Source organism: Heptranchias perlo, chromosome 4 (genome assembly GCF_035084215.1).
Source record: "Heptranchias perlo isolate sHepPer1 chromosome 4, sHepPer1.hap1, whole genome shotgun sequence".
NCBI lineage: Eukaryota > Metazoa > Chordata > Chondrichthyes > Hexanchiformes > Hexanchidae > Heptranchias > Heptranchias perlo.
Genome location: NC_090328.1, coordinates 9,000,396 through 9,012,870, shown reverse-complemented (window position 1 = coordinate 9,012,870; position 12,475 = coordinate 9,000,396). Strand labels below are relative to the sequence as shown.

At 43.4% G+C, this 12,475-nt stretch overlaps 1 protein-coding gene across 1 annotated transcript in view; it reads left to right on the top strand.

Annotated features, from left to right (window-relative positions):
• Positions 1 to 9,256, top strand: part of lrpap1 (low density lipoprotein receptor-related protein associated protein 1) — a 35,430-nt gene extending 26,174 nt beyond the window's left edge. The window contains exons 5-8 of the mRNA XM_067982444.1: positions 337 to 492; positions 5,816 to 5,898; positions 7,956 to 8,132; positions 8,826 to 9,256. Coding sequence (XP_067838545.1) covers positions 337 to 492; positions 5,816 to 5,898; positions 7,956 to 8,132; positions 8,826 to 8,894 — 485 coding nt within the window. The 3' untranslated portion in view covers positions 8,895 to 9,256. The remainder of the gene's footprint in view (positions 1 to 336; positions 493 to 5,815; positions 5,899 to 7,955; positions 8,133 to 8,825) is intronic.
• Positions 9,257 to 12,475: the final 3,219 nt, after the last annotated feature.

The window sequence follows — 12,475 nt, the reverse complement described above, 5'->3', positions numbered from 1 at the left end:
GTAAACTCGGGGTTAGTACCAGAAGCTTAAAAGGTGGGGTTAGAAGAAATTTCCTCAAAGGGTTATTAAAATAATGAAATACAGTACCACAAAAATGTCTGTTGAAACCAAATCAAGTGACCATATTTAAGAGGAAATTAGATGAACACTTGAACCAAAATATTAATGAGCGCAGGGAAAGAGTAGGGGAATGGGATTCAAGAATGTGGCTCCGATGTGCAAGTAGCGCAGGCACAAGTATAAGGGCTGAACGGTTCTGCGCCCAAATATATACTTCTCGCACACTGGACAGATTGTGCTTTATTGAAGAGAAATGTAACTCTTCGCTTTCCCCAGACATTTATCAGAACGTGATCAGCCCATCCGAAGCCCATATCAAGGAAGACCTCCTACACTCCAAACATGCTGAGCTGAAGGACAAACACCGTAATGTCCAAGAAAGTTTTGAGCGTTTGCGCAAACTCATCCGCCAAGGCTACGACGAGGACAGTGGTACGGTTCCTTTCCTTTGGTTAAGCAGTACATTGTTTTCTTGATAGAATTGGGGGGGCGCTCATCTCTGGTTGAACCGTGGGTGCGTTTAATTGTGTCTCAAATTAACAGAAGAGAAGTGGAAGAGCAATCGTTCACTTGAAGCAAAAGAAAAGGTACTTGCGATTATATAGCATCTTAATCTGTTGAAATGTCTCAAGTGCATCAAGCAGTAAATTGTTCATTTTTTATTTTGGAGTACAGGAGGTGCATTTACATTGCAGGCAAACATAGCAGCCATTCTGTGCCTGTAACACCCAACAAGCAGCAGTGAGATCGCTGACCAGTTAATTGGTTGCCTTTCAGGATTGTCTTGACCGTTATTCCACAAAGAATTTGGTGGGAGATAAGTTACTTTTAAAGCAGCGTATTCACTCCAGTTTAGGGAGAAAAAAGCACTGAGACAAAAGGTGGTTAATATTGTTAATGGAAGTCTTTTTTTTGAGGTGGGGAGGGGCGCGCAAGATAGGACCATCAATGAGCAGCTGTCCTCTCTTCATGGTCCTCCCATCAAACTTATCACTTGAAAAAGATTAATCTTCCATGGGACAGGAAGATGTAAAACCAAGCTAGGCAGATGTGAAACAAAATCAAGAAGCCATTCATTCATCTTTTGAAAGGCAGAAGCAAGTGTCTGTAGCCTTAATTATAGAAGTCGTCTGTAATTTGAAATGTGCCAGAAGTCAATCATAACAAAAAATAAATTTGATGGTGTTATGTTCCTTGAAAAAACGACAAGCAATTTGTGCTGGAAAATCTTTGATCCCTGGCGCTCTCACAGGGGTTGTCTGGCAGACCTTCCACTTTGGCTGTGAACAAAAGGAGATTTAAACCAGAGACTGCACAGTTATTCAGGTTTTAAAGGGAAAGATGCAAGGACAAAATTTGGCCAAGCTCAGAAGGAGAATGCAGGAGGGTGGTTGGAAGTTATTTTGTTTATCAAGTATGACGATCCACTGATGTGAGGAAGCATAGCGTATTCAGTATTGTGTATTGCATAAAGACTAGCTGCACTGTTTTGAATTAAGTGAATCCAATCATAACTTTTGCTCTCTGCATGTTCACTCAATGAAATAAAATAGCTTAATGATTTGGCCTTATCTTATCAAGTACTATCCTAGCCTGCCTTTGAAGAAGCACATGTAAAAGGTATGAAAATCCAATTCGGATCACAAGGGGATGCTATTGTATAGTTAGATATTAGGCAGTACAGAGATTAGGGGAAATTTCTTCACTCAGATGGTGGTGAATCTTTGGAATCCTCTATCCCAGAGGGCTGTGGAGGCTCAGTTATTGAGTACGTTCAAAACAGAGATCGATAGATTTCTAGATATTAAAGGCGTCAAAGGATATGGCGGTGCTTCAACAGCACCTCCCAAATCCGCAACCTCTACCACCTAGAAGGGCAAGGGCAGCAGGCACATGGGAACAACATCACCTGCACGTTCCCCTCCAAGTCACACACCATCCCAACTTGGAAATATATCGCTGTTCCTTCATCGTTGCTGGGTCAAAATCCTAGAACTCCCTACCTAACAGCACTGTGGACCACACGGACTGCAGCTGTTCAAGAAGGCGGCTCACCACCACCTTCTCAAGGGCAATTAAGGATGGGCAATAAATGCTGGCCTTGCCAGTGAAGCCCACATCCCATGAGCGAATAATTAAAAAAAATATGGGGATGGTGCAGGAAAATGGCGTTAAGGTAGAAGATCAGTCATGATCTTATTGAATGAGGGGCCGGATGACCTACTCCTGCTCCAATTTCTTATGTTCTTATGTACACTTCTAAACATAAAATGCTCAGACTGCATAAGACTGACTCTCACTGCTATACCAGAGAAGACAATCTCTAAGACAAGACCCTAATCTTATATCAGTTACATTGATTGAGTGTTGGCTGGATACTGGGAAGGCCTAACTTTTTTCTTCTTGGAATAGTGTCATGCAGTGCGCAACTGAACATATAGATGAGACCTCTAATATCTCATCTGAAGTACAGCACCTGTGACACTGAAATATTCCGTTAGTATCGCGTTGGGTTATGAACTTCAGTCCTGATTTGGGGCTCCAACTCTATTGTGCGAAGCCACAAATACAGTAATAATGTACTGTAATATTTGAAAATGCAAGTTCTGGTTTTATTCCTGTACAGGTGGCAGCAGTAACTTTCTTGCTGGCTCTGCTTTTGACCTTGTAAGATCATGGACTGTGTTGTGTCAGACTGTTCCAAATTTCATTGGGTATAGTAGATATTCTCTCTGGCTCGTTCACTCTTAAGTGGATCACATGTCCCCTATGATCAGGAGTGCACACTTCTACCCAATATCTGATAAACAATAATATGACCTGGGGGTTGTAACATGGACCCCTTATTGTGTCTATTGATACTCTATCTCATATGTGCTTCGTTCTGTCTTTATTGAACGCAAATTGGAAATCATTCTCGTGAGATGAGGCACAAATATTAACCAAAAAATGGTATTTTATATGAAATATATGGACAAAATACAGTTTTTCAGTGAGCTGTATCTATTTCATACCATTCCTGTAACAAAAATAATGCGTGACTTTGCCACTAATCTAAGCACTCTTTTTATTATTTTTTGCGATGTGGCGACACTGGCAAAGGAACATTTATTGCTCTCCTGAGTTACCTCAAGAGCATTAAGTCAACCACATAGCGTGGGATTGGAGTTAGGTGTAGGCCAGACTGGGTAGCAGGTCATTAGTGAACCAGTGGGGTGTTTACAAAAATCTGACAGCTTTCATGTTCTTTTTTTCTCTCTGTACTAGCCCACAAATTACCAGATTTACTGAATGTGCTTTCCCAAGTTACTATAGTGGAATTTGAACTCTTGACCTCTGGGTTGCTCGTCCAGTATCTTAACCAGAAAGCTACCTTACCTGCAAGCTGGCTGTCCCTGAGCTAGATGACACACCAGAGAGTGCTGCACTGTCGGAGGTGCCGTCTTTCAGATAAGATGTTAAACCAAGGCCCCATCTGCACTCTCAGGTGGACGTAAAAGATCCCATGGCGCTATTTCGAGGAAGAGTAGTGGAGTTCTCCCTGGTGTTCTGGACAATATTTATCCCTCAACCAACATCATAAAAACAGATTATCTGGTCATTATCACATCGCTGTTTTGGGAGCTTGCTGTGCGCAAATTGGCTGTCGTGTTTCTTACATTTCAACGTTAACTACACTTCAAAAAAGTACTTCATTGGCCGTAAAATGCTTTAGGATGTCCTGCGGTCATAAAAGACGCTGTATAAATTTAAGTCTTGGGCTCCAAGCACTATGAGTTCACTCTGCCATTCTCGAGCTTGTCTTTCTGGCAGTCTCAGACTCTGGGCATCTCTCTCACCATGTCAGACTGTCTCCCCAAAGGGTGGTGGGGGTTAGAAGAGAAAGAAACAGTACTGCCCCCGGCCCCCCTCTCTTAATTCTGGGTGTTGAGGATTTCTCTACTGAGATGCCAATCAGAGTTATCACTTTGAGTGAAAAGCTGCCTTCCTGATGTGGTAGCTTGTGGCACCTGTATGTCTGTTCAAGTAAGCTCTTTACCAAGTATAATAAATGAAAACCATTCATCCATAATGGCAAGAAATAAAAAGGGCTAGGCCTTAACTTCATTAAACTTCACTATCTCAAAACTAATGTAACATGCAAAATAAATGGTCCCTGAAGTCTGTTATCCCGACTGAGAACCATCCTGATCAACATTCCAAGTGGCTTGTGTATCTCTAGGAGATAACCCTTTAAGCTGAATCTGACTTCGCATCAGTGACATAAATAAAACTATAATCCCTGCCAGGTCCTATAGGTAAAAGTCCCAAATTGTTAGAGACACCTTCTCCTTTTGAAGTATTTCTGTGAAACGATGCTTGTATGTGGTTCAACTACAAAACTTTAACATAGAGCTGGAACAGCGGTGGGCCCTGATGGAATGCATTGGCTTCACATGTGCTTCATTCGCTTAGAATATTTCTCCCCTGTAAGCACTTTTCTCCAAGAGTACACTGACCTGAGAATACATGTCATCATCAGGTGTTCATAGTATGTTACAGCGCAGGAGGCCATTCGGCCCATCATGCCTGTGCCGGCTCTTTGAAAGAGCCATTCAATTAGTCCCATTCCCCCTGCTCTTTCCCCATAGCCCTGTAAATGTTTTCCCTTCAAGTATTTATCCAATTCCCTTTTGGAAAGTTACTATTGAATCTGCTTCCACCACCCTTTCAGGCAGCGCATTCCAGATCATAACTCTCTGCGTTTTTAAAAAAAAATGTTTCCTCATGTCATCTCTGGCTCTTTTGCCAATCACCTTAAAAATCTGTGTCCTCTGGTTACCGACCCTTCTGCCACTGGAAACAGTTTATCCTTATTTACTCTATCAAAACCATTCATGATTTGAACACCTCTAACAAATCTCCTCTTAACCTTCTATGCTTTAAGGAGAACAATCCCAGCTTCTCCGGTCTATCCACATAACTGAAGTCCCTCATCCCTGGTACCATTCTAGTAAATCTCTTCAAATCGCGATTTGATAAACTTCGGAGAATTCAGCTCATGTTCTGCAAGTTACGTTTGAATTGACCGTAGAGGATTGGAACAAGCTTGTTCAATGTTTGCATTTATCATGATTATTGCAAAGCCTAACACCTGTCCACTTGAAGACTATTCTGTGCCGGCCAATACTTGTGTAGATCTTGTGGTGCGATGACTGATTTCAGTACAGGCTGTACAGCACTATATACTGTATAAAGGATTCAATAGGGTGGATACAAACTATTTTCTCTGGTGGGGGAAATTAAGAACGAGGGGACATAATCTGAAAATTAGAGCTAGGCCATTTAGGAGAGAAATCAGGAAGCACTTTTAGACTCGCAGGGTAGTAGAAATCTGGAATTCTCTTCCCCCCCCCCCTAAAAAAAAAAGGCTGTGGATTCTGGGACAATTGGAGCTTTCAAGACTGAGATCGATAGATTTTTGTTAGGTAAGGGCTATTAAGGGACATGCAGTTGAGGGGCTGAATGGCCTGCTCCTGTTCCTATGTTCCTATTATGTACTATTTGTGAATGTGATTTGATACTTTAATAAGAATCTACTGTCTGGTCTGCTGTACCTTTCCAGCATTTTCATTTTTTTATTAATAAAGCAATGAAGTGAGTTTTTAAAGGAACCGTGCAAGTAGTGATACGCATTCTAGGAAAAGTTCTTCACCAGGTTTGTGATTTGAGTGAAATCTGCATTTAATAAAGTTTCTATTTCCATTCTCTTCAGAATTTTCTGAACCAAGAGTGCTCGAACTGTGGGATATGGCAAAACGGTCAAACTTCACAGAAGATGAACTGGATTCCATTAAGGTAAACCATCTTATGGGGAAGGTACTTGGAGGATTGTTCACTCACTCTCCCATGTATGTAAAGAAATTTCTCATAACCCTCTCCTTACTCTCTTGGAAGACTCCCTGGAGGTGGCAGTCTAGCATTGCTTTGGTTGCAGAGTCCAAAACTCTACTGCCCATGTCCTAACTTCCACCAAGTCCCGTTCACCCATGACCCCTGTGCTCGCTGACCTACATTGGCTCCCGGTCCGGCAGCGCCTCGATTTTAAAATTCTCATCCTTGGTTTCAAATCCATCCACGGTCTTGCCCCTCCCTATTTCTGTAACCTCCTCCAGCCCTACAACCCTCCAAGATTTCTGTGCTCCTCCAATTATGGCCTCTTGCGCATCCTCGGTTTTAATCGCTCCACCATTGGCGGCCGTGCCTTCAGCTGCCTAGGCCCTAAGCTCTGGAATTCCCTCCCTAAACCTCTCTACCTCTCTGTCCTCCTTTAAGATGCTCCTTAAAATCTACCTCTTTGACCAAGGTTTTGGACACCTGTCCTAATATCTCCTTATGTGGCGTGGTGTCAAATTTTGTTTGATAATCGCTCCTGTGAAGCTCCTTGGGACGTTTTACTACATTAAAGGTGCTATATAAATGCAAGTTGTTGTTATTTGATGGTGCAGGGAGTGTAAATCTAGTGTGGTGTCAGACCTGGGTTACCATGTGCTTGGAGCCCATTGGACCTCTTGAGGACTTTTTTTTGAACCTATCTGATAAGTTAGATAAGAGCAGGGATTCTCCCCTCCCCGCTCTCAACCTTTACATTTTTTAACTTTATCGGAAACAGCTCAGTGCATGTATGTATCCAGGAACATGCAGAGTTCTCCCTAAGCACAGGCAGGAAACAAACCACGTAAACGGATTTCAGTCTCTGACCTGTAGCTGCAGTGTACATGAACCCCTTAAAATCAGAGTCTGGGGTCGGTATTTACACATTTAAAAAAAACACCACTGCTTTAAACAAACCAACCGTATCCTGGCTGGCATGATTGCAAAGAACCTGCCTGCTTTCAGTACAGCTCTTCTTTCACAGAAACTGTAGAGAGTCTCTGAACACTATTGCTTGTTATTTTCCTCTAATTCCAAACCAAAAGAATTTGCTCATGAAGATAGTTATTTCAAAGCCAATTTTGAATTCACACTATTCAGGCTAATTTTTTAAAAACCACAAATTTTCCTGTTTGAGGCATGGCTGAGCTCTGCTTCCATCACTGTTAAGTCTCTGTCACAAAATAATTGTAATCTTAATGCCTTATTCTGTTGACGTAGGTTAGAGTGTATCTGTTATTTAAGAATATGGATACGAAGGTGCTGTGACTTGTTTCGTTCACTGGCGTACCCTAATGAATCCCTCTATTAATAACTCCACACCTTTAGCATAAGTGAAGCTTATTCGAATGTTCTACAGGCACAGGACTTTCGAAGTGCAGAATGAAGCTTCAAGCTATTGAGAACAGCTCTTAATGGCTCAGTGATTGCACAAACCTGCAGGCAGCATGTTTTGTGTGCCAAAAACCCAAGGAACTGAGGGATAAAGGCTTTTCATAAATTCATGTACGGTCGGCATTAACTAGCCTGGCTGGTTTGTAATGTACGAAAAGACTTTCATTTATATAGCACCCATATCACATCTCTCCAGCATCTCAAAGATTTCCATATAACAATGAATTGCTTTGATGGTTATTCAGGTTATTTTGTTCGTCGCAAGATCCCACAAATGACAGTGAGGTGAATGACCTGTTTTTTGGCGGTCTTGGCCAGGACCTCCAGAACAGACCAGAGCCTTGGTTTAGCATCAACCAAAGGACAGCACTTCCGACAGTGCAGCACTCCCTCTGTACTGCACTGCGAGGGTTGGCCTCAATTTTAAGATCAAGCTCTTTTTTGTTTCATAGAGCTTCAAATGAAAGGTGCTACAAACTGAGCCGAGCTGAGGAAATCAAGCTTGGGACAGTCTTGTGTGGGTCTGGAAGAACCAGATAGTTAACCTTATTATTTTGCACTTTGTTTTTAAATCTGGCTAACGGTAGGAGGAACTGAAGCACTTTGAGACAAAGATTGAGAAGCACCAGCATTATCAGGAACAGCTGGATTTGTCCCACCAAAAGCTTAAACACGTGGAGACAATTGGGGACAAGGAACATTTGTCTAGGAACAAAGAGAAGTATGCAGTGCTGACAGAAAAGACAAAAGAGCTCGGGTACAAGGTAAATGAGTGCCCTCTTCAGGCCACTTTAATTTGCTCCAGCGTTTTTGATAAACTTATTGAGATGCTTATCGTTTGCTGTGATGGGAATAGGAGCATAGAACTACTGTAAAAAAAAACTAAAGACTGCATGATGCACTTCTAATGACAGATACAAGTAACCACTTTGAAGTCTTGTGTGGTCCAGTCTTATCAGGCCTTCTGTAGCTTGACATTAAACAAAACTGGAGTCCAGCACAATGCCGTTTATTGTAGGGGGAGACGGAAGTATCTCTTTACTGTATTCACTTGTTAATGTGCTAAATGCTCATGTCACAATAGCTTTATTGCGATGTTAAGGTACTGAAACTGCCTTCCTTGTTTTGTTTTCCAATTTGATCCCCCTCCAGTGACACTGACTTCTTATGGTTTGAAATGGGCTCTGGTCATCTGGTACCTTTTTTGGGTGGTGATGAAAGCAGGTTTGGCTGTACTATCCCCATGGTTGAATAGTGTGTGGACATTCCCTGCCAGAGCACTCGCGTGAGGAATGGCCATTTGGTACATGCCTGTGGAGCCACACCCCCCCAAGTATAAATCCCTCTAGAGGGAAAGATGTCATGGAGTTATCACAGAACTGCAGTGATTCATTAAGTGTTCATGTTAATCTGCACGCAACAGTTCACTGAATATAATTCTACTTGCTTCATCTTAGGTAAAGAAACACATGCAAGATCTTCTGGCTAGACTCTCGCAGGGAGGGCTGAACCACAATGAGTTGTGAATTCCCTCTTGCCCAAAGCCTGCCACTTATCTTTTTTGCTGCATTCCTGTAGCTGGAATATGTACCGAGTCTTAAATGCGTACTAATCGTAAGTCATCGGCTCGACTGACGCTCTCAAATGTATTTTTGGTTCTGTGATGATTTGCCTCTTTTATACAATTAATTGGAGATACTGGAATGGAACCCTATTGTTACACAAGGTTTTGCTGCTGTTTTTGCTGATCCGTGAACCACAAGTTGTTAATGAGCTCCTGAAGGTACCTATTTAAACACAAACTCTACTCAAATCAAAGCAGTTATTGGACACAACACCATCTCTGTGTAATCAACACTTTTGTAAATTAAATTCAGACGTTTCTGTACATGGGTGTGTGTTTGTTGCTGCCTGTTCACTGTATAGTTACTGGCTCAATCGGCAGGTTCTGAGCTGACCTGTGATACACCAATGAATTAGTTATCCTCAACTGGACTTTGTCTCAAAAACTGAACGTAACGCTATAAACATGTTCACAAGCCATACGGCAGCTGGGTGTCACCTTCTAACGTGCAATATATCCAATACAATCCAGGCTGACACTCCCAGTGGAGTACCGAAGGACCGACCGCTGCACAGTCGGAGGTGCCTTCCTGCGGATGAGACGTTAAACCGAAGCCCCATCTGCCCCCTCTAGGTGAGCGGAAAAGATCCAAGGCACTATTTCGAAGAAGAGCAGGGGAGTTCCCCCCGGTGTCCTGGGCCAATATTTATCCCTCAACCAACCTCACTAAAGCAGGTTATCTGGTCATTATCACATTGGTGTTTGTGGGATCTTGCTGTGTGCAAATTGGCTGCAATTTCCTACATTACAACATTTCAAAAAAATTACTTTATTGGCAGTAAAGCGCTTTGGGACATCCTGAGATCGTGAAAGGTGCTATAGAAAAGGAAGTTTTTTTTCTTTTGACACGGGTAAGCAATAAACATGCAACAAATCCAGCAAATTTGCATGCTTACCACTTGTGTAATGCATTTCGTTGTCCAAATATCACTATTTATGCATTAAGTTGCCCCAGTGATGGGACCTTTCCAATCACACCCCACTCATCACTTCCTCTATTCAAATCATGAGGCATTTGCCCCAACCTACGTCCGCCATGATGCATAGCTCCAGAGAAACAAGGCCCTAACACACCTTGCAATGTGCACCAGTAATTTATTTCACCAGACTGCCTCACTTTCCTGTTTAGACCTTGTTTTTAACTTTGATTCCTTCACCATAGTGAACAGTTTGCCTGGATCTCACTTCCTGAACTCAGCCTCCCCTTCCTCCTCCTCCTTTCCCCCCCGCCCCCCCCAAAAACAAACCAATCCAACTTTCTTCATCTTTCCTCATAACTTAAATTCACTGAGGCCTGGAATCATCAATTGCTTTGATAGCGGTAAAGACCAGAATTGTATTCCAGATGTGGTCTGACCAATATCTGATTCAGCAATGCAGCCTTTTGATCAATACTGCCCCCTCTCTGCTACTGCAACCCAGTGCTTAATTTGCTGCAGCTAACTCACTGAATTGATGGATTTATCACCAAGTTCCACTATCTTTTTATCCTCGGTGGTGTCTTGTACTATGGGTCTTGCCCTTCTACTAAGTTTCTCAGAGCGGAGCGGGGAGAACCCTGGATTTATTTTCTCGATTAGCACGTTGTGCCACTATTTTGGTTTTAATGCGTGGGACATTCTGGCCCCACCTTGTTGCTGTTGTGGCAGATCTAGGACTGACTGGGCTGGAAATGTGCTTGTTGGGGGGCATGCATGCGGCACACCCCCTGCCTCCGCTCCCCCTCTCCCAACCCCCAAATCCTCTTAATTTCCTGACTGCAATCCCACTGCTGTGTGCCCAGTTTGAAAGCTGGTCAGTAGGGGCAGAGAGGGCATAGACGAGATGAGATTTGGAAAGGATGTGTGCGAGCCCGGTCAAGCACATAGTCATATTCAGGCTTCAGGTATTATATTTTTATTTTAAATAACCACCTCTTATTCTTTTACCTGAAGGAACTGCTGAGACTTGCTGTCACCAATTCAATGTCATTCGTCTGTGTTTGCTTTAAACTTTTTGTACTCCTCGAGCTGAGGGATGTTGCTAGGAAATGGAAATCTTCCCATGTCAGACACCCAAAGTCAGCATCAAGCATGTGGGTATATGTCAACCAGCTACTACTGCTGATTTCCCCCACAGCCAACCTGTGACTTCTCAGATTGTCAATTGGGAACAGTTTGGTGCTGTAGACCCTTAAGTCCTTGTGCATGTTGCCTCCCAAATCTGTGCCCATCTTTGCCACAGCTCTATGTTTGAATCTCTCCTGTTGGGTCTCTCTCTCTATCAGGGCGCTGAAACAGCCCTAATCAAAGTCACAAATGGCTTTGACTGTGGTGCATTTTCACTCTTCGTCCTCCTCTACCTCTGACACAGCCAGCCTGCTCCAACGCCGCTCCTTCGTTGTCCAGCACAGCAGGACTGCCCTCGCCTGGCTCCACTCTTGCCTATCAAATCGTAGCCAGGGTAATTTCAGCAATAGCTTCTCTTGCCGCCCATACACCATTACTTCCGGAGTGCCCCAAGGATCTATCCTGAGCCCCCTTATGTTCCTTGGTGATGTCCTTCGAAGAGATGGGGTCCGCTTCCACATGGCTCCTGATGACGCCCAGCACTACGTCTCCACCACCTAGCAACATAGGAACAGGAGTAGGCCGTTCAGCCCCTCAAGCCTGTTCCGTCATTCGGTTAGATCATGGCTGATCTGTATCTTAGCTCCATTTAGCTGCTTTGGTTCTGTAACACATAATATCCTTGCCTGACAAAAATCTCTCAACCCCTCGGTGCCGTCAGACTACTTGTCTGGCGTCCAGTTCTTAGATGAGCTGCAATCTCTTCCCGCTAAACATTGGGAGGACTGATGCCATCATCTTCGGCCCACCCCCACAAACTCTGTATCCTTGTCACTGTTCCGTCCTTCTCCCGGCCACTGTCTCAGGTGGAACCAGACTGTTTGCAACCTCAGTACCCTGAGCTGATCTTCCGACCGCATATCCTCTCCATCACAAAAACCTCTGTAACATTACCCTCCTCCTCATCTTGCTGATGTACATTGGTTCCCTGTCCTTCCAATGCCTCCCATTTAAAATTCTCATCCTCGTGTTTAAATCCCATCAAGGCCTCTCCTCCCTCCCATCCCCACCCCTCCCATCTTTGTAATCTCCTCCACTCCTAAAACCCTACAGAACTCTGAAGAAGGTAGAGAGGAGACGATAGAAGAGGCCTATTAGCAGGTTTCCAAATTTCCTTGCCTTCATAAGATACAAACATGGAGAAAATGAAAGGAAAAGGGGGTGAAAATTAAATAAGTTACACAGGATGGGGGGGGGGGGGGGGGGGAGGGTAAACCTCCCAGTTCAATACTTGTGTTGTAAAGACAATGTCATAAAGCTTGCATGACATCAGACGTTACCCTGCACTGGGCCTTGGCTAAATGCTTCATTTCCCAGCCTTCTCTCGGTGTCCAAGCACATTGTCTTTTTGTTGTTGATTACAAGGGGTATAAAA